General features: G+C 43.6%; 1 protein-coding gene across 3 annotated transcripts in view; it reads right to left on the reverse strand.

Moving 5' to 3' along the window:
• Positions 1 to 64: 64 nt before the first annotated feature.
• LOC132107703 (T-cell immunomodulatory protein-like) overlaps positions 65 to 19,669 on the reverse strand; it is a 203,699-nt gene continuing 184,094 nt past the window's right edge. For all 3 annotated transcript variants that reach the window (XM_059513876.1, XM_059513868.1, XM_059513860.1), the window contains 4 exons: positions 10,632 to 10,756; positions 7,436 to 7,518; positions 6,626 to 6,743; positions 65 to 1,467 (listed from right to left, as the gene is read on the reverse strand). In XM_059513876.1, coding sequence (XP_059369859.1) covers positions 1,408 to 1,467; positions 6,626 to 6,743; positions 7,436 to 7,518; positions 10,632 to 10,756 — 386 coding nt within the window. In that variant the 3' untranslated portion in view covers positions 65 to 1,407. The remainder of the gene's footprint in view (positions 1,468 to 6,625; positions 6,744 to 7,435; positions 7,519 to 10,631; positions 10,757 to 19,669) is intronic.

Here is a 19,669-nt window from a genome sequence, read left to right on the forward strand (position 1 = left end):
CTGGAGATGTATCCGAACTCTGAGTGAATTTCAAATCAACCAGAAACAACTTGAGGCAAACGCATTAGGTAATAAAGCATTTGGTCGTGTTTATTGTTAATTCAACATTCCAGTAGACATCTAATGACAAAACAGCAATTCAACGCAACCAAAAACACATTGAGAGTGATTCATTAATAATTTAAACTGAGCACAGATGCAAAACCTGTTAGGACCAATATGCACCTGACTAGAAACAATTAGTGAAAACCACAGGCAATTGCAGGCCAGTCAATATGCATGTTTAGTATGCAGCTGTATTGTGATTTGACAATTGAATTTTCCTTTTAAAGTGAAATCACTTAATGTGCAAATAGTGCACCATAACAAAACCATTTTTAAAGGTGAAAGAGATTAGCATATGAATCGATGCATGGATCAAACACGTCAGATATATACAGTCAAGAACAAAACCCTTCACAATAAACATTCTTCAGCAGTACATAATTAATTTTCAGTGTTTTAAAAACATGTAAAAGAAATAATACCACTTTGAAACTGACAAGTGTCTTACTATTGGAAAGAGGACAGACAGAGGGAATTACTAGAATGCAAACACAGGACAGTGCAGGCAGAAACAGCAGCCTACTTTATGTTGACCTCAGGCAGTTAGGTTTGGGGATTTGACTTCCTTTATAATATTGATACCTAGTGTCAAGTTAATGAATCAAAACATTCACAAGTCACTGTGAAATCATTTGGATGTGGTTGGCACTGAATGTTGACAGATAAAGCAATACTTTATTGTGAAAGAAGGATGCCATATTTTTTTTGGGTTCCATACAGTTAAATGCCTAATAAAATCAGTTTGCAGAGGACACCTTTGTTAACAGGGGGCCTCATGTAGCACTTGAAGTCAAAGCTTTTTAGTAAAGACTAAAGAGGTTCAGAAAGAACTATCACTCTGTCACATTCATAGACATAAAGGCTGACAAGTAATTACGTCCTTCAAAACACATGACATAAAACTTGAAACAAAACAAACAAGAAGAGAAAATTACCAGTTTTGTTTCTGCCTACTTGACATTTACCAGATACTTTAACAATACAGAGAAATAAAGACAGAGTTTTAAAATAACATGTTTGTCCCAAACCAAAGTACAAAAAAATGGCACCAAAACATTTCTCTCTTCTCAATGTGCAAATGTCATTATTGCCTTTAGGATCTTGTAAAAAAAAAAAAAAAAAAAACCTTGCCAGAAACATATCTCTCCTCTTCAGAAGTCAACAGATCCAGAGAGACACATCACTGTTCAAACTATTCATATTTAGATGGATTCCTCTGATTTCAGATATTATTAAACGCATAAAATGCTCCAGTGTGGAAAAAAAGTGAAAATAAATACCCACAACGCTCTCTCCAAATTCTCACATAGCATCAAAATGGAAGCGATGGGCCTCCTGTCTCTTCTCCCGGTCATCTGCTTTCTGTAACACACAAACAATCAGAGTTTGCTACATACACGCTGTAACTTCACAGTCCTGATATCAATCTGGAGAAGCTGGGACTTGAATGTCAACAGTGCCCCTGACTTGAATGCAAACACAATACAATGGAGTTTGAGACGTTAGGAGAGGAAAAGAACAGACGCAAAGAGACAGACAGACAGACAGACAGAGAACTTATCACACGCACACAATGGCACACTTTACCATGGTGAAATACCTCTGTGTGCAATCAAAGATTAAGCCAACACCAGACACTTGCTGCCCGAGACTGTTAATAACACACACTGCCCAGCCTGGAGAGTGAGCGTGTGTGTGTGCGCACTCAGTGATTATCCTGTCTCGGTGATGGCAAAAACGATGTCTATTCTCATCTAGTATGAGTGACTCACGCACTGGGACCCTCTGTGAAACACTTGTGAATTGGCTCTCCTGTTCTATAAGGGTCACTTGGATGTATTTTTAGCTTTAGGTGTGTCGTCTTCCACCTAGTAACTGTGGAAAGCACGTCGGTCATAAGCAAAATGGCAAATCAGTTTAAGAAAAAAAGCAATGTGCCAGACAGATAGAAGAAGGGATTATTTTCCTTTTCAAAAGGACTTTATATCTCACAGACCATGCAAAAGGAGCCTGAGGCTTTGACTGAGCACTGTCAAGCCCTACGCTATCTGCACAGGAGCATCCAGATGATATCTATTCACAAGATATACCACTATATTTTGGATTTTTCCACATGATGCGGTGCCGAGTCAAATCAACATCATTATTCGCCATCTTTCATTGCCATAATTGAGAGTTGTAGCACAAATGAAGATGTGAGATACATACCTACGGTTTCATCCTCATTTCAGGTTCATTTAAGTGTGTTCATTGAGTCATAGGCCAGTCACAGATTCATTGATTACTCTGTCATGAGTGCTCGACTTAATTACATAGTCAGTGATAAGAATAGCCTGTACGCTCCTTCAAGCTCAGGATTTCTAAATAGCAAGACTTGCAGTTGTAGCGTATCATATCATATAAGTAATAGTAATAGTCTCTGTCAAACCAGCTGCCAGCAATTTAATGATGCAACTTCACATGGTTTTTAACAAAGGCACAGTACCAGTGGAAAGTTCACAGTTTTTTTTCCCCATCAGACACTTCTGTATTATGTTTTTGTTGCAGAAATGTAACTTGCATTCCTCCGCCACACACTGGGTTTGACGTGTGCTCTCCAACAAGCACACCATAAGGCACTGAGATGCTTGAAAATATATATGTACATAAAAACTGGTACTGATGGAGCCGTAGGCAACATATAGTACAGCATCCATGTACTGACAGGCTGACAGTCACATGACCCACACACATCCGCAGTCTCCCGCATGGAGGAGGATTAGACGCAGTCATGTTGCCTGTGAGGCAATTTTATAAAGACCTTTCCATCTCAAAATCATGTTCTCCTTTTACAATTCAATAAATATTACATTATTTATCTGAATAAATTCTGGTGCCTGTTTTGCCCTCATACTGTATATCATCCTTCTAATTTTTTTTTATCATAAATGAATCTGCCGGATTTCATCCACCCTTTTCTTACAATAAGTTGCAAGCTCACAATCTTTTGTGCTTTCATCCAACAAACCGATGGACTGAACCAAATCCCTGTCTGATTTGATGAATAGTTCCAAAAGATGCATGTCCAAATAAATGTTTTTATGAAAATATGTTTTCAGTTGCAAATGTAATATTCTGGGTACCAAAAAGTAAATGCTTATTTCATTTTAATTAACTGATAAACAACTGATGTATGTTTTTTTTGTATTATAAAGCATAATTAAATACCCAAATATCAACCAATTAATAAAAGAAAAACATGGTGCAACTGTATGTTTTTTAATATATTACTTTCATTTACTTTGAGTAATTAAGACCATGTTGTAAAAAAAGAAAACCATATTCCTTTGTTATGTCTTAACAAATTTTTTCAGGTATTTCTTTAAGTGAGGATGTCTACATGCAGGGGAAGACAAGGCATGTTCCTGCCCCACGCAGACATACAAATGATACAGAACACCTCAGAACTCTATTTGTGTCTTTCCCGTGACATTGAGCAGGATGAAGAGAGAAGCCAGAGGCAAAAGGGAAATACTGTTTCTTATCTTCCTCTAACGTTGGCCCCTTCCACTGGGATGCAATTGGAACGGTCCGCAGAAATGGAGCGGAGTCCTCTTCAAATGCTATTTTCACAGGCACTATAGGTTGCCCTCTCTTATCTACTAAAGCCACTTCAATTACAAGCTGTCATGGGGGGCAATGAAGATGGAGGGCAGAGGCAAAGAGAGAGAGAAAAAAAATCTGTTAAGCCTTGTCCGAAGAGAACATGCATTTTTATGAGGGGTCACATGAGCGTAGAAGTCAATCTGCACAACATGACTGACATTTCCACTGCTTCGCAATGGCATACGCTCATTCTTATCCTGAAATTGAATGCAAAAACATTTCCACAAATGCAGCTCTGTGACTAGAAGAAGAACATGTTTGGGGAGTTGTGCTATATTTGGATTGCGAGAAGCTGCAATAAATGGAGAGAGTTGCAGAAACGCGAGCGATAATGTGTAACAGTCTGGTAATGTAACAACATGCCATAACAGACCACCTGCAGCCTACACATCTCACAGCGTCAGTTGTGCAGAGAAAAACAGGGGTGCGGAGCTTCTCTCAGACAGGCGGAGGAGAACAGGCCGCTTCCTGACCTTTTAAAAGCTGAAACAGTGAGCAATTCTAATCGTCACCTGAACATGTGCATCAGGAAAGCCCATGCTTCATCAAGCAGTCATCAAGACAAGACAAAGAGACAAAATACTCCCTCTCTAGGCCTTCCTTCAGCCTTTCTCTTCCTTTTTGTCAAATATATAATTGCAGGGCTGAGGAAGAGAGATATGGAGCCAGCATGTTATTTTAATGCAGTGTCAACTCCAATGAAGGTTGTGTAGTGGGAAGCGCTTCCCTGAGCAGAGAGCAATTATGGTTTTCAGCGCGCATAATCAGGCACCCACAGCAGATGGCTTTGAGAGGATGCCAGCACTAGAACAGCTCTTCACTCCTCACACACATGCACACACATTGCACCACCAGGACCGCCATAATGCCTTTGAATACATGAACACAAATGGGCATTCTTAAAAGAATAAAAAGACAAAACAGGTGTCCCAACACTCTGCATACACCTGGGTGGTAGCGGTCAGGTGCATAGGACAGAGTCAAAATAATGAATTTTTTTTGCTATTGAACAAATATTTACAAGGCTTGATGATATCTAATCATTTTTTTATTTACTTCTGTTTTTTCTTTTCTTCCTAGCAAGCATCCACTGCCAATGTAGTATCACTTAGTATACATTTGCAGATCTATTTCTCAATGGTAGTCTAAAACAACACCTTTTTTACCCTGTCAAAAACAGCTCTTTTCAGAACAAGAACTTTTGTAGCATTTTCCTTTAAATGTTAATGAGCTCTAATGACCCAGCCACTTTCTGAGAGACTGTTTACTTTTAGCCGTATTCATCGTGAAACTCGCTAATTAGCACATTATTAGGAAAGGCAATTTTCAAATATTCATCAAAAAACCTTATACTAATTTCTTCTGCTGGTGAAGCTGGATCACAAATTATTTGAGCGAACATAGATGCATTTAGTTAGATCTGGGGTGCATTCCCTTCAGAAACAAACATAATCCACTGTGTCTACAGCGGCTCAGATGTCAGGAGTAAATGATGACTGCTATGTTCATTATTACATCCAACAACAAAACACCTCGATCGCTTAGGAGCCATTCTTGTCTACTTCTGGTCTGGCGGTGAAACGATGGTGGACTGATGATGGCTCACTCAGGGCGGTCCAGTCTGTGCTGAATCACACTATCATGGGAGGGGTCTGTCTTTGTGATGTCACAAAGACAGCCATCTAAGATCAGCTCGATTTGAGAAAGGGGAAATTATTTAAGGAGATATATATATTTTTTATCATTATAGGGTGGTACACTGCTAACACACATTTCAGATCAAACAACTTGTAAAAGTGCATGTAGCATCATATTGACCCCTTCATAAAAAAAATTAAAATAAATAAAAAGTTGGTTCTGGTTGGATTTCTCACATATAAGAGGTTACTCTGCAATCAAAACATACAAAAAAAAGTCAATTGTTTTAGAGGTGATTTTGCAGTTTTCTGGTGGTCATTCTGGGAAATCTGTACTGAAAACCGCTGAACACCAGCTTGACTAGGCTAAACCAGGGAAATTCTAGAGCTATTTATAAACCAACTCTAAACTGAATGACCAGTCGGCAAATTGGTCTTGGAAAGATGGTTTCTGGTTTACCCCAACGTGTGTCTTGGGAACTATTACAGAAGATGTTCCTGCACTCAAAAACACTTAAAAATGGATTAAAACAGAATGCAGTGGTCTTTAAAAGTTGGACTATTTTAAAAGGCTGAATGTGCACGGCTGTAACTTTTCTGAAAGGGTTACACCATGCAAACGGCATCAAAGCTAAAAGCCCAGTGCAGCATGCCAATTAAATTTTAGATAAACTCATCAACCTCACAAATCAGTTGTTGTGACAGCTAGTTATGACCCATGACAACTGTTATGACCCATCCTGAGTGCTTAAAAGGAATATACTCACACATTCAGAGGTACAGATAGCGTCCAAAAAAACAAAACAATCACCTTCCCACACACAAAGACAAAAACTCCCGCATTCACGTGCACAAAACACATAACACCCTGGAGGACATGTTGTGTGGGATAATAAGGAACAGATTTGATATGCTGAAAGGACAGAACAAAGCAATTAGGAGCATAGCTGTGTGTGTGGAGCACACTCGGAGAGAGCCGGAGGGCAGGGCCACACACAGACAGACACACCCATCTGCTCAGATCCCCACACATGTGCAGACCAAGACCAAGGGACTAGTCTGTGTGAGGCCACAATCCTTTGTTGTAGAAGGAAAGACAGATGCTGGAGTGTTTCAAGCAGATTCATAGAATAAACCAGGAACGTTTAGGTGAGAGTTTTACAATCATGCTCAGATCAGAGAAAGCAAAAGATGAGTGAGAGAGGCTGAAAATAAAAGGATGAGATGTTCGCTCTCACCTTTTCCTGCCAGTGCAGAATCCCGATGATGACAAGAATAAAGACGCACACGCCAATCAGTGCTATCGCTGTCAATAACACTATATTACTGGGGGTAAGGTAGAGCTTTGCACTCCAGCTGCAAAGACAGACAGAAAGACAAAAGAAAACTTTTCAGAGCACCATCTTTAAGTGCAGCAAAAACTTTAAACAACACTCAAATTTGAGAGAGCACATAAAGACATTATACTGAGTGATACCTGTGTAGATCATCAAAACAGTGACTCTTATTAGCACTGCGTACCTTCACACGCGAGCTTTAATACGATGATTCAACGAAAACCTGAGAAACCTAAATATATTCAGACCTGATGCATTCTGACAAGCTGAAACATCAGGACATCAAGATGAGCCACTTTAAATAACAGACAGAGCGAGCGAAAGCTCACCACTTACTGGAGAGAATAGAATGAGAGATTCTTTGTTTATCATTACAAATTGTTTGAAAGCAAAAAGGCAGCTGAAGGAGCCCAAGTGGAGTCTGTGGGCAATAGTGGGAAATCAAGTGATCTGCTCAAATATTTATGATATAGATTGGCAGACAGCTTCATTAAGATACATTTTAGCTGTGCTGGTTAACACATGAAATATTAATGCCTGAGGAAATACCTTCTCATGGTCTTGATTAAGGCTAGTGACAAATGCACTAAAAACACTTTTCTGTAAGACTTTTACAGTTAGAGGATAGAATGTAAAGTCTGTACAATATAAAAATCATTACGTCTACAAAAATTCCAACATGTGTGTGTGTGTGTGTGTGTGTGTGTGTACCTGCGAGGGTCGTTCTGTGGATATGGTATAACAATGAGCTGGGAGTTAGGAATGATAGCGGTCCATTCCTGCTTCCTCAAGTCCTGCAGGAGAAAGAGAACGATAGATGGAAGAGAGAGAATGAATGCAGAGAATATTAGTACCATTACCATCATGGAAATAACAGCACATTCAATTTCTGCAGCTGTCCTTTGGCAAACATGCACTAGAGCTGATGCGCCTCTGTGGAAGGAGATTGTGTTATTGTATAATTGGACATTACTGAAGTGGGGGGTCTTAACGGAGAAGAGGGCATGTTTAACACATCCGTCTTCAGTTATTATTAAACGCATAACAGCTGATACACCATTCCAACATCTCTCGTCGCCCAATTTGGAACGCATTTACACTGTTTAACTAAACTTTTGCAAGCCAGAGGGAGAGCCGCACTTCAGGTGCTGAAACTCTCAACATGAAAGTGAAGTTTCAGTGCTATTACTGAAGTCCAATCAGAGAATTCAGCATCAGATGAGTAGGTAGGAAGCCATTTGCAGGCAGGTGATCAATGCTACACAAAATCTCTGTGAAGTTCAACTCTGTTACCTCAAACTGGCTAGAACCCAATTAAATCCTTCAGCTGCTAACCCCATGTGACTCCATATAGTATGATGTTCACTTCAAATACTCTATCAGGCCAATAGACTGCTAATTTGTTAAATATTTACTCCACTTTCAGAGAGATACTAATGTAATTTAAGCACCAACAGAACTAAAAAAAACTAACATGGCAGCAATGAAAACATCATTTTCCGTTCATCTTGAAGTCGTGAGTCTCTCAGTAGGAGAAAACGGGATCATTTTTAGTGCATAGTGCAGATAATAAGCCTCCAAACATGAAGCAGCATCAATAGTCATCGATTCCCCCAGCTATTTGCAAAAAAGTTAATTAGAGGAAGGGAAGTCTCTGGAAGCCTTAATGTATTATGAAGACAGTACACCTCTATCAATTACAAAGGCAATTTTCCCTCTTCAACTTGTTTCTCGACAGCAATTAGTAGCAAATGTTAAATCTGTCTTTCTGAGGGAATCCTCCAGGGGTACAGATTTTAATTTCCGACAACACATTTATCATAACTCTACATTACGGTATTCACGTGAACACGCACAGTTGAGGAAGAGTGTGGGGTCTGAATGAGATATTTTTAGCATGTGTCTTTAGTGAGTATGGATGAGGCTTGCAAATGAAACGGATGGGGTGGTTTTCGGTCTTCCTGTGGGGAATCAAGCCTCTGCTTACTGCGGAGGACAACTGTGGGCACTGACTGAAAGACAAAGATTTGTTACAGCCAAAGAGCCTCTACTGCTGCTCTGAGCATTAAAGAGGGAGGGCAGCTCAAGCCCACACAGTTAAGAGTTATGCTAACCGACAGGTCCTGGCCTTACGATTGTGCAACAGTGAGAACTTTTTTTTTTTAAATAGAGAAGGAAGATATTTCACATTTAAAGATATGAGATGATATACTGTAATTTAAGAGTGCAATCATTTAATATGTGAGAAAAAACATTTATTGCTTGTGCTGACTGTTTAAAAAAACGAATCACTTCAAGCTACTTTTGGTTTATTTTATGGTTTCCTTGTTACGGTGTCAATACACAAATAAGTACTGAGTAACATTACTCAACAACATGTGCTTACTCTAGGGTTAGGATTAGTTATGCATAATTTACTGTGATTAGTACATGTAACGAGTAACAAGGACACTGTTACCCAAGCATCACCCATATTTTTCAAGTTCAGCATCTAATTAGATGAAGCTCTGATTCTGTGTTGTGCAATATTGAGCAATGTGTTTTTCCACAATGTTCTTCTGTCAAGGTTGTTGAGAGATTAGAAATATGAAAAAGACAGAGAAGGCTGAGCCGTTTCCCTTCTGCACACAAGCTTTGAGAGTCAGCAGGAACTATAGGGTATGCCGTTTAGAAACATTCATCTGTGTCAGAAAAAAACATCAATGTATGCAGAGCCTTGTTGAAGAAATTCTCTGGCAAAGTCTACCTCTTTCATTCCCTTCAGTGTTTGTACTAGGATACAAAAAAAGTACTCTGGGTCAAAAAAAACACAAAAATAAATGTAATGAAATGAATATGCAATCACATATACCAATATTTGCGGAGGAAAAAAAAAGCCCTCCAAAAGAAGATGATTAGTGTATCAGAGGAGTAAAAATTGAACAAAAAGCACCTTTAGAAATCAATACATCACACGATTTCCAAATGCTAGATGAACATTTTCAGCTGTTGTGTTGTGTCTTGTTTTTTTCAATGTCTTGCATCATAAGTGCTGCATTATAAAGACACCTTGTTAGGTTAAAAGCTGTTTAACTTTTAAAAAAGCATGCCTCAAGACTCCTGTGTTCGATTTTATTCTGCCCTGTGCTTCATGCTGATGCTTGTCAATGCAAACTGTGTGAACAATTCTCAGTAAGAGCAGTTTGGTGAGTCGTTTTGGCTGTAGTAGCATATGGGTCAGAAGGCATGATTAAATGTGCCATTTTTGTGTAACAAAAAATAAATAGTACTAAATGGACATGTTAGATCGGCAACCCTATTAAAAACACAACATGGCAAATTGCTGTACACAAGGCTCGCTCATGTGTGTATGCATGTGCATGTATTCATGTGTGAGTGTGTGTTGGTAAATCAAATCTGCAATTCTAATCACTGTTTGATAAAGACCTCTGTTTAGCTCACTCACAGCAGAGGAAGCTGATGTCTTAAATTTAAATGAGTAGCACTGGGGGAATTCTAGAGGAAGCGAAGGGAGGGAGAGATTTCAAATCACAGTTCTTGAGATAAAACTAGACAGGGACGATGATAAAAAAGAAAAGAAAAAAGAAAACACCATGAAAATGTGAAAACCTGGAAAGGATTGAGAGATGTAAGCAAGATGTAAGTCTTGGCGATATAGCTCTATAATCGTCTACAAACAAGGAATTATATATATATTCCTACATAGGAAACATTGTGTCTGACATACTATATATACAGTACATCAGACTCAATGTTTCCCTTCTCAAACACAGAAAAAGAGCAGGTAAAAGTAAACCAGGCCATCTGCATGCTCTTCCTCTCCCGGGGCCTTTCTACCCATGATTCCTCCCTCCTCTCTCCATATGGCGAGTGACTGTGAGCATGTTTGAGTAGGTGTGTCTGTTACCTTCCCTCCAGGGGGCTGGGGGATGCCCACAAACAGGTGATCCAGGAAGTTGGCGCTGCGCCCCAGACCGAGCACTGTGTAGGGCAGCTGGAGCGCGAGATAAGCCGACTGGCTGAGCTGTCCCGCTGCAGGAAGAGACAGAGAGACAGAGAGAGGGAGGGAGGACGTGAGGTAGAATCATAGAGGAATGAAGTGGGATTGAGGATGGAGGAGTGAGAGGTGAAAGAGAACAGCCGAGTGTGAGGGGGAGGAAATGGGACATGAACAGGTAAGAGAGGGGGAGGAGAAGATGAAAGAGGAGAAAACCGAAGAAATAGCTGCCATTAGTGTCATCCGTAAATAAGGCTTCTTATAATAAGAGATCTCAGCATATGAAGGGCTTTAAATCAACCTCAACAAACTACTGCAGAATACTGCATAACATTTTACATGCTAAATTTGCTTTAAAATGGTTAGGTAACCAAAAAATGAAATTCTGTCATGACCCTTAAGTCGATTCAAACCTGTATGACTTTATTCTTCTGTGGAACACAAAAGAAGATATTTTGAATTTCTCTCTCTCTTTCTCTCTCTCTCTTTTAATAGAATAGTCAATGGTCACCAAAACACTATTCATGAAAGTATTTGTCACTTATGAAAAACTTATTCTGCACCTGAAAGTGTCAGACAGGAATAAATGACATATTAAAAGATAATAAATAATAAACAAGGATTTTAAATTATAAATATTTCACAATATTACTGCTTTTACTGTATTTCTGATATATATATATATATATATATATATATATATATATATATATATATATATATATATATATATAATAATGCAGCTTTGGTGAGCATAAGATACTTATTTCAAAAACATCAAGAAATCTTACTGACCCCAAATGTCTGAACAGTAGTGTATTATTATAAGTCATTATTAGCCAATAAGTGAGATTAACTATTGTGACCAGACCATTTAAGTCAGAGTTGAAGCAGAATTTGTGAATTGGGTAAGTTTGATTAATGAATCAGATCAATCAACAGAATGATTTCACTATAAACTGCTGTTTAACAGAAAAAAAGGAGCTGTTTCGGAAATGTATTTTTTAATGATTCTGGACCAAGGACACTTGCACTAAATTTGAACTGACGGAGTGCTTTATTTGAGTCCTGCTGAAGCAAGTTCACACAGAGTCCCCAACCAGGGAAAGGTCAGTCCATTGCTCATGTGTCATGTGTCTGACTTAATAATGATGCCATTAAAGAGAAGAACAATTAGATGTGTATAAGCTGATTTCCCATTATGCATCAGAGAGAAGAGAGGAAGAGACAGAACACAGGTCTCCTAATAACTTCCCTTTGGCACATAATAGCAGTACTGGAATTCTGCTCGAGGCTGAGGATCAATTAGATGGACTGATGGAAAATGTAGAGTGAGTCTCACTGACCAGGAACAGATCCCTAGCTAATATAAAATAAAACAAGCAAAACAAGAATGATCTTTTTAATACTCTTGCTCTAGTAGTGAAGTACACAATGTTAGTATTTCGATCTATATCTTATATTATCATTTGCAGAACAGAACATGTTTGTGTTTCGCAATCAGTCAGATTTTACATTTACATTTAGTCACTTAGCAGATGCTTTTATCCAAAGCGACTTACAAATGAGGACAACAGAAGCAATCAAAAGTAACTAAAGAGCAATAATATGTAAGTGCAAATGACAAGTCTTGGTTAGCCTAATGCATATTTATATATACAGACACACACAAAGTCTGGGAAAGTGATTTTGTGCCTCTTTGAGATGGCATAATAATGCATGGTTCACTTGCAAAACGCAAGCTTCTAGAGGGCACATAACTCTGAAGTAATGCATTTAGGTAAGGGGGTGCAGATCAAGGGGTGGTTTTAGGCAAACATCAATGCTAGGGCTGCTCCGATCATGATCGGCCGATCGTTATGTGCATCTCGTCAGTAAAGCCAGTTCTCTAATCAGCGGTAAATTCCGTCAGATGCGTGATTTCACATAGAGCAGCTGTTACTACACAGAGCCATTGTTAACTGAGAAGCTGCGCAAATCCACGTTCATTTTCAGCGTTTATTTGCGCATCTTCTCAGTTAAAAAAACAGTTAAAAAACCCTCCATCAGACCCGCTCACGCCCTCCATGCCATTTCCCACCGAAACGGGTGTGGCCTAGCCCTATAAAGGGAGCTCGAAAAGGCTGACTCACCTGATTTATTTCATCGCCGAAGCGAACCAGAGTGGATTCGTACGCACGGCAGAGAATGCAGTACTCATTCCCTCTTCTAGAGAGAACCGAGGTTACGTAAGTAACCGAGTACGTTCTCTTACGAGAGTTCTCTCGTACTGCGTCTTAGCTAAGACGCTACGGGAACCCCATGTAAAGCGCCGTGCGAGCAGGGATCACACACCAATAAACCTGGAAGCGACGCCCAGGATTTACAGTGCACAATCACCAGAGGGACTCACAGAGAGTCCTAGAACAGGAGGGGGGGGGGGCCCTCCGTCCCATATCTAGCAGCGTCCGTAGACGTGGCAATATGACATCACATAATCAAGGCAAGGCCTGACCAATGTGGTAATGTGGGTCTTACGCAATACTGCCCATATAACAGTCGGCAGCGCATAGCGCTTGCGATCTCAGAGTTCCAATCAGGACCCTGATTCAACTATACCGACAGCAGCTTTGCTTGCAGGGCGGGAACCTCCAGGTTATAGAACCTGATAAATGTAGATGGCGAGGCCCATCCTGCCGCCATACATATATCCTGTAAGGAGATCCCACTAGACCATGCCCACGACGAGGCGACGCCTCTTGTGGAGTGTGCTCTGATGCCCAGTGGGCACTGAAGGCCCCTGGAAGCATAAGCTAACGCTATGGCGTCAACTATCCATCTGGATAGGCTCTGTCTTGAAACAGCCATTCCCTTGGAACGTCCACTGAACGAGACAAACAGCTGCTCAGTCTGTCTGAAGACAGCGGAGTGAGACACATAAGCTCTTAAAGCCCTAACGGGGCAAAGAAAACTCGAGTCTCCATCCTCTCCTGACACCGACAGGGCAGACAGGGAAATAACCTGAGCCCGAAACGGCGTGTTGAGGGATTTCGGCACATAACCGTGCCTAGGTTTGAGTATGAACCTTGAGTCATTAGGCCCAAACTCCAAGCACGTCGGGCTCACCGAGAGCGCGTCCAGGTCACCCACATGCTTCACTGAAGCGAGAGCCAACAAGAACACCATCTTGAATGACAGATGTCTGAGGCTAATCGTTCGGATAGGCTCAAAAGGGGAACCTTTCATGGCCTCCAAAACCGTCGAGAGGTCCCATACAGGGACTGACGGAGGTCTGGGAGGATTCAGCCTCCTAGCTCCTCTGAGGAACAGGATGACCAAATCGTTCCTTCCTATTGACTGACCGAGCGTTGTCTCAGAAAACGCTGCGATAGCCGCCACATAAACTTTGAGCGTGGAGGGGGCTCTGCCATTATCCAACAGCTCCTGTAGGAAGGAGAGAACCTCCGTCACCTCACAACTAAGGGGTGAACGTCCCCGAGCTGTGCACCAGCTGGAGAATACTGACCACTTCGAGGCATACAGCCGTCGAGTCGACGGAGCTCTAGCCTGAGTGATGGTATTTAGCACTCCCACTGAGAGATCGGCGGGTAACCGTTGAGCGCCCACAAATGGAGGGACCACAAGCGTCAGCCATATATGTACGATATACGATAGCGTCAGCCATAGATGTCTCTCAGCCACAGTAGCGGAAGCCATAACCCGTCCCATGGCGGGGCAGTGAGCGTTTTCGTGGGATGCAAAGAGGTCCACTTCCGCCCTGCCAAATCTCTCCCACAACAGCTGGACTGTCTGCGGGTGTAGAGACCATTCACCCGTGGGAATGTTGTTTCTGGACAGTCTGTCTGGACCCAGATTCTGTAGCCCAGGCACATGAACTGCTTTCAGCGAGCGCAAGTTGCGCTGAGCCCAAACCAGGAGGCGTTCTGCCAACCTGTACAGGTTTCGGGACCTGAGACCGCCCTGGCGATTTATATAGGACACCACAGACATGTTGTCCGAACTGACTAAGACGTGGTGGCCCTTGATTCGGGGACAAAAGCGCGTCAGCGCGTTCTCTACTGCCAGCATTTCCAGACAGTTGATATGTTGGAGCTTTTCCCGTTCTGACCACAGGCCAAAGAACGGTCTGCCCTCGAGCAGCGCTACCCATCCCGAAGTGGAGGCGTCTGTCGACACCATTTTCACTTTCGAGGAAGTCCCCAGGCTTACACCTGATTGGTACCAGTCGTTCGCTGTCCAGGGTTTCAGGGCTGTAACACAGCTCTGATTGACCTTGAGATGCAACTGACCGGATATCCACGCTCCGCGCGGTACTCGCGCTTTCAGCCAGAACTGCAAGGGGCGCATGCGGAGCAGGCCCAACTGAAGAACTGGAGATGCTGAGGCCATGAGACCTAGCATCTTCTGAAATTCTCTGAGCGAGAAGGTCGCGCCGCAGCGGAGAGAGCTCGCTGCGCGCTGAATGCCCAACGCGCGCTGTGGCGACAGCCACGCTGTCATGGAGCGTGAGTCCAGAGCTATAGCCAAAAACTGTATCGTCTGACTGGGGTTCAGCGAACTCTTCGTCCAGTTGACACTGAGACCGAGTTTCTCGAGGTGATCGAGTAAAATGGCCCCATGTTCCACGAGCTCTGATCGTGATTGAGCCAGAATCAGCCAGTCGTCCAAATAGTTCAGCACTCGCATGCCTCTTGAGTCTGAGAGGAGCGAGCGCTGCGTCCATGCACCTCGTAAACGTACGAGGAGCCGTGGACAAGCCGAACGGCAGGACTGTATACTGGTATGTCTGGCCCTCGAAGGCGAATCTCAAGTATCACCTGTGACGTGACGCTATCTGTATTTGAAAATACGCGTCCTTCAGATCTATCGACATGAACCAGTCTCCTCTGCGAATATGCGCGAGGAGTTTCCTGGTCGTAAGCATTTTGAAACTGTGTTCCACCAATGCCTTGTTCAGCTGTCTTAGATCCAGTATGGGCCTGAGACCCCCGTCTTTCTTGGGCACTAGAAAGTATCTGCTGTACAGCCCCCCTTCGCTTTGAGCTTGAGATACTGCTCCACAGCCCCTTTGCTCAACAGTTTTGATATTTTGGCCCAAAGTAGGTGTGCTACTTCTGTTTTGACCGTAGTTTCGACGCGCGCTAAAAAGCGCGGAGGGCGTCGAAAAAACTGTAGTGAGTAGCCTCTCTTTATAATGTCTAGCACCCAATCCGAAACCCCTGGAAGCGTTGACCATGCATCTGCATGAATGGCTAAGGGTTGGATGTGAAGCGCGCTCTGTTGGCTGGGCAACGGCGGCGCTTCGGTGTGCTGTAACATGGGCGTTATGCCTGTGACGTTTGAGGCGGGGAGCGCGCTGATCACAGCGGGCAGATCGCTCTTCCTCGACCCCGCCACGGTGCTTAACCGAGTGAGGGAGTGCTGAGCGGGTCCTGTGGGACTCGTGCTGTCTGTGAGTAACTGTGGGCTGTAAACGTGCACATTTACTGCTTTCGACTCGCTGTCTGCCTGGGCTGAGCGCACGTGCACGGGTTTCGTTTTTATACAAACCGCACGCCGTGTGTGACATAGTGTTTGTGGGCACTGAGGAGTGGGCACGTTTACTATGTAGTGCGCGCGATCGATCTGAGCCGATCTTATGGGCGCGAGCCCTGTGTGAAGGGCTATGCTTATATGTGGAGATGGGCACTGAGCAGTGGGCATCGTCACTACATTTATAGCACCATCGGCCGTGGCCGGGACACCAGAAATTACACTCTTTTCGGGAAATATCTGGGTAGCCGTGACAACGGCTTTTGTGTGCAGGCAAGCGGGCAACTGTACAGGCTTGCGCGTTGCAGAAAACGCTGAGACAGTCACAATTCCTGGAACTGAAACAGCGGCGCGCTTGGGTGAGAGCTCGGCCACAGCGGAACTCGTACACCGGCGCTTTCCTAGAAGTGCTAGGATGACTTCGGGGCTTCCGGCCACACCGTAATCCTCTGCCGTGTTTCCCGCAGCGCGGGGCGACGGCTGGTAGAGCGAGAACGGGATTTCGAGCTGCGTTGCTGACGCTGTTGCGATGAAGCAGCAGGAGGAGGGGGCCGTGGCTGAGAGCTTTGCGGGGCCGGTCTAGCACGACTCGCTGCAGAACCGGAGCGCTTCGGCAAGCAGTGCTTGAAAGCTTGCGACGCTTTCTGGTCCTCGACGAATCTCTCTACAAACTCGTTGACAGACGATCCGAAGAGGCCAGCGGGAGTCAGCGGGGCGTCGAGGAACGCAGCGCGCTCAGACTCTGCCATGTCTGATAGCGTCAGCCATAGATGTCTCTCAGCCACAGTAGCGGAAGCCATAACCCGTCCCATGGCCGGTGCAGACCACTCGAGGCCGAGGCTCGTCACGGCCAGCGTGAGCACTCGCATCAGCTCCTTCTCGATATCAGCCCGTCTGCTGGACTTCTGAGAAGGCGCGAGATCCCCGGAGCTCGCCCAACCCTCACTGCCCGAAGCTAGCAGAGAGCACGTGTCCTCTTCCCCCGACGCGGCCCTGAGTTCCACTTCCTCGGAAGACGCGGCAGCAGACAGCGGGCGGTGACCATCGGGAAGCGATGCAGGGGAGGCCGGTGAAGCAGGGAGAACCGGTGAGCTCGGTTGAGCTGGAGACGGTTCCAGAATTCGCTGGGAGCGGCACTTTTTACGGCACTGCGGCGCAGCGGGGAATGCAGGCTCGGAGAAGAATGCCAGGCGAGTCCTCAGAGTCACCATCGGCAGTAGCTCGCGGTGAGGGCAGCCGCCGTCAGCGAGCGCTGCATGATCCTCACCCAGGCAGGAGACACAGATGACGTGACGGTCTCCTTCGCTGAGCGGGGCTCTGCACGAGCCGCACGAGGGCATCTTTAAAAAGACGCAGCTCTTTTATGAGTGTGTGTCGCAGGGCGAACACGCACGAGGATACAAAAAGGATATAGGCGCCGGAATGCGCAGCAGGAACGGCAGTGGAAGGCGGCGTATGCCAGCGACTTCAGGAATGGCTCGTCCCGCTGAGATGCTATCGACGGCGCTTGCTTCCTCTTGTGATCCAACGATGCGTGAGCTTCGCTGAAGAGATGAAAAATCAGGTGAGTCAGCCTTTTCGAGCTCCCTTTATAGGGCTAGGCCACACCCATTTCGGCGGGAAGTGGCATGGAGGCGAGCCGTCTCGCCTATGGCTGTGTGCTGCTGCAAATGCGCTTTACAATAATTCAAAATTAAGGATAATTTTTTGCTTCAGTGTTTCGTGAAAAGAGACTTTTCCCGTAGCGTCTTAGCTAAGACGCAGTACGAGAGAACTCTCGTAAGAGAACATAGTTTTGTATGTTTTTTTTTAAGCCTTTAAACACAGGAACACAGGAAGTGTCCTCATAAACCATGTTTACAATGTAGTACCAATGTAATACACATTTGTGTCCTCATAAACCATATATACCTGTACACACACACACACACACACACACACAAAATAAATAAATAAACTAAAATATATGTTTTCTGTTTTAAGATAGATTTATAAATGTAATGCATTCCTGTGATGGCAGATCTGAATTTCCAGCCGTTCAGCATCACACGGTCCTTCAGAAATCTTTGTGGCCCACTGAGGGTCCCTGGATCCCAGTTTGAAAAGCTCTTATATATAATGTTGTTTAGCTGAGGGTTTGGTGTTGTTGGGAAACCACATGTACATGCACACACATACAGGTTGATCTGTAACTCCCATATGAGCGACAGCATCCAAAAAATCAAAGAGGATTGAAATTCAGCTAGCTGAGCACAAGCCGAGGTGCAAGACGAGCTAATACAGCTGTAGCTCGCCTCCTACACACACTCACTCACCCACAGCCTGTTCAAGTGTACGGGAACATATTTTCTCTAACTACAACTGTAGGACCATTTTGGTAGAGGATGTACTCTAATGCATGCAAGGAAAAAAAGAAAATAGCTTCAATCTGACAAACAACAGGCCAGTGGAAATCAATCTGGATTGTGGGTGGGAAAAAGAAGAAATGGTTTACAAGTGCATCTGTCTCTAACTTTAAAAATGTGCCTGCTAGCCACAATACATACTTCATAAACAGATGGAAAGAAAACAACACAGTTCATTAGTATATAAATAAAGACTGAAAGCAGATTCTAGTGTCCACACAAACACACCCTCAGCCTAAACCCAACAGCCCAGATCATCTCTCGTTTGTTAAATGATCTTGGGTATACTGTCGCTATAGAAACCATTCTTTGCCCTGTCGATTGGGCGCTTGTAGAACGATAAAAGGAACAAATGGTGGCGAGGCTGCCTGGGCCTGAGGGATTAGAGAGGTTAGAGAGGAACAGCCGCTCGCCGAGCCACAGAGCCAAAATGGCGCCTTGATCCAGACACTGTGTGTAGCGACACGTGCCTGCTCTGAGGGAGATAAGTGGAGTGTTCCAGAGGCCTTCAGCAGCATTTTCCATCTTATCACGCTAATGTCACAGAAAACAGCAGAGCGAAAATATGGCCACTCAAAGCCAGAATGACATCCAGTGCAGAGAGAGTGGGGAAAGAAAGAACCTGGACCGACTAAATGATACAAAAACATTCCAACGTCAAATTTTAGTAAATCTCACCACAAATATGAATACATGATGGATTTTCTGAAAAAATTGATAATTTCAAAATCCTCCGACGTTTTTCTTTACAAATCCTCATTTTATGCTTCTAATTCTTGACCAGTGTTTTGTTTTGTTCTCTCTCCCCGCGCTCGTCACTAACCACGCAGCGCTGACGAACTACAACATTCACCTGCATGTCTTCTGGTTCCCCACAGTCAGCAGAAGAGAGAAATAAAGTGTTTATTACATTTGAAATCTGGATATTTATCTTACAAAAATGCATGGATTTGCTACAGGGGGCCTTTATTCACCCCCCGGAGCAGTGTGAGGGATGTTTTATTACAGATG

Source organism: Carassius carassius, chromosome 2, assembly GCF_963082965.1.
Source record: "Carassius carassius chromosome 2, fCarCar2.1, whole genome shotgun sequence".
Classification (NCBI taxonomy): domain Eukaryota; kingdom Metazoa; phylum Chordata; class Actinopteri; order Cypriniformes; family Cyprinidae; genus Carassius; species Carassius carassius.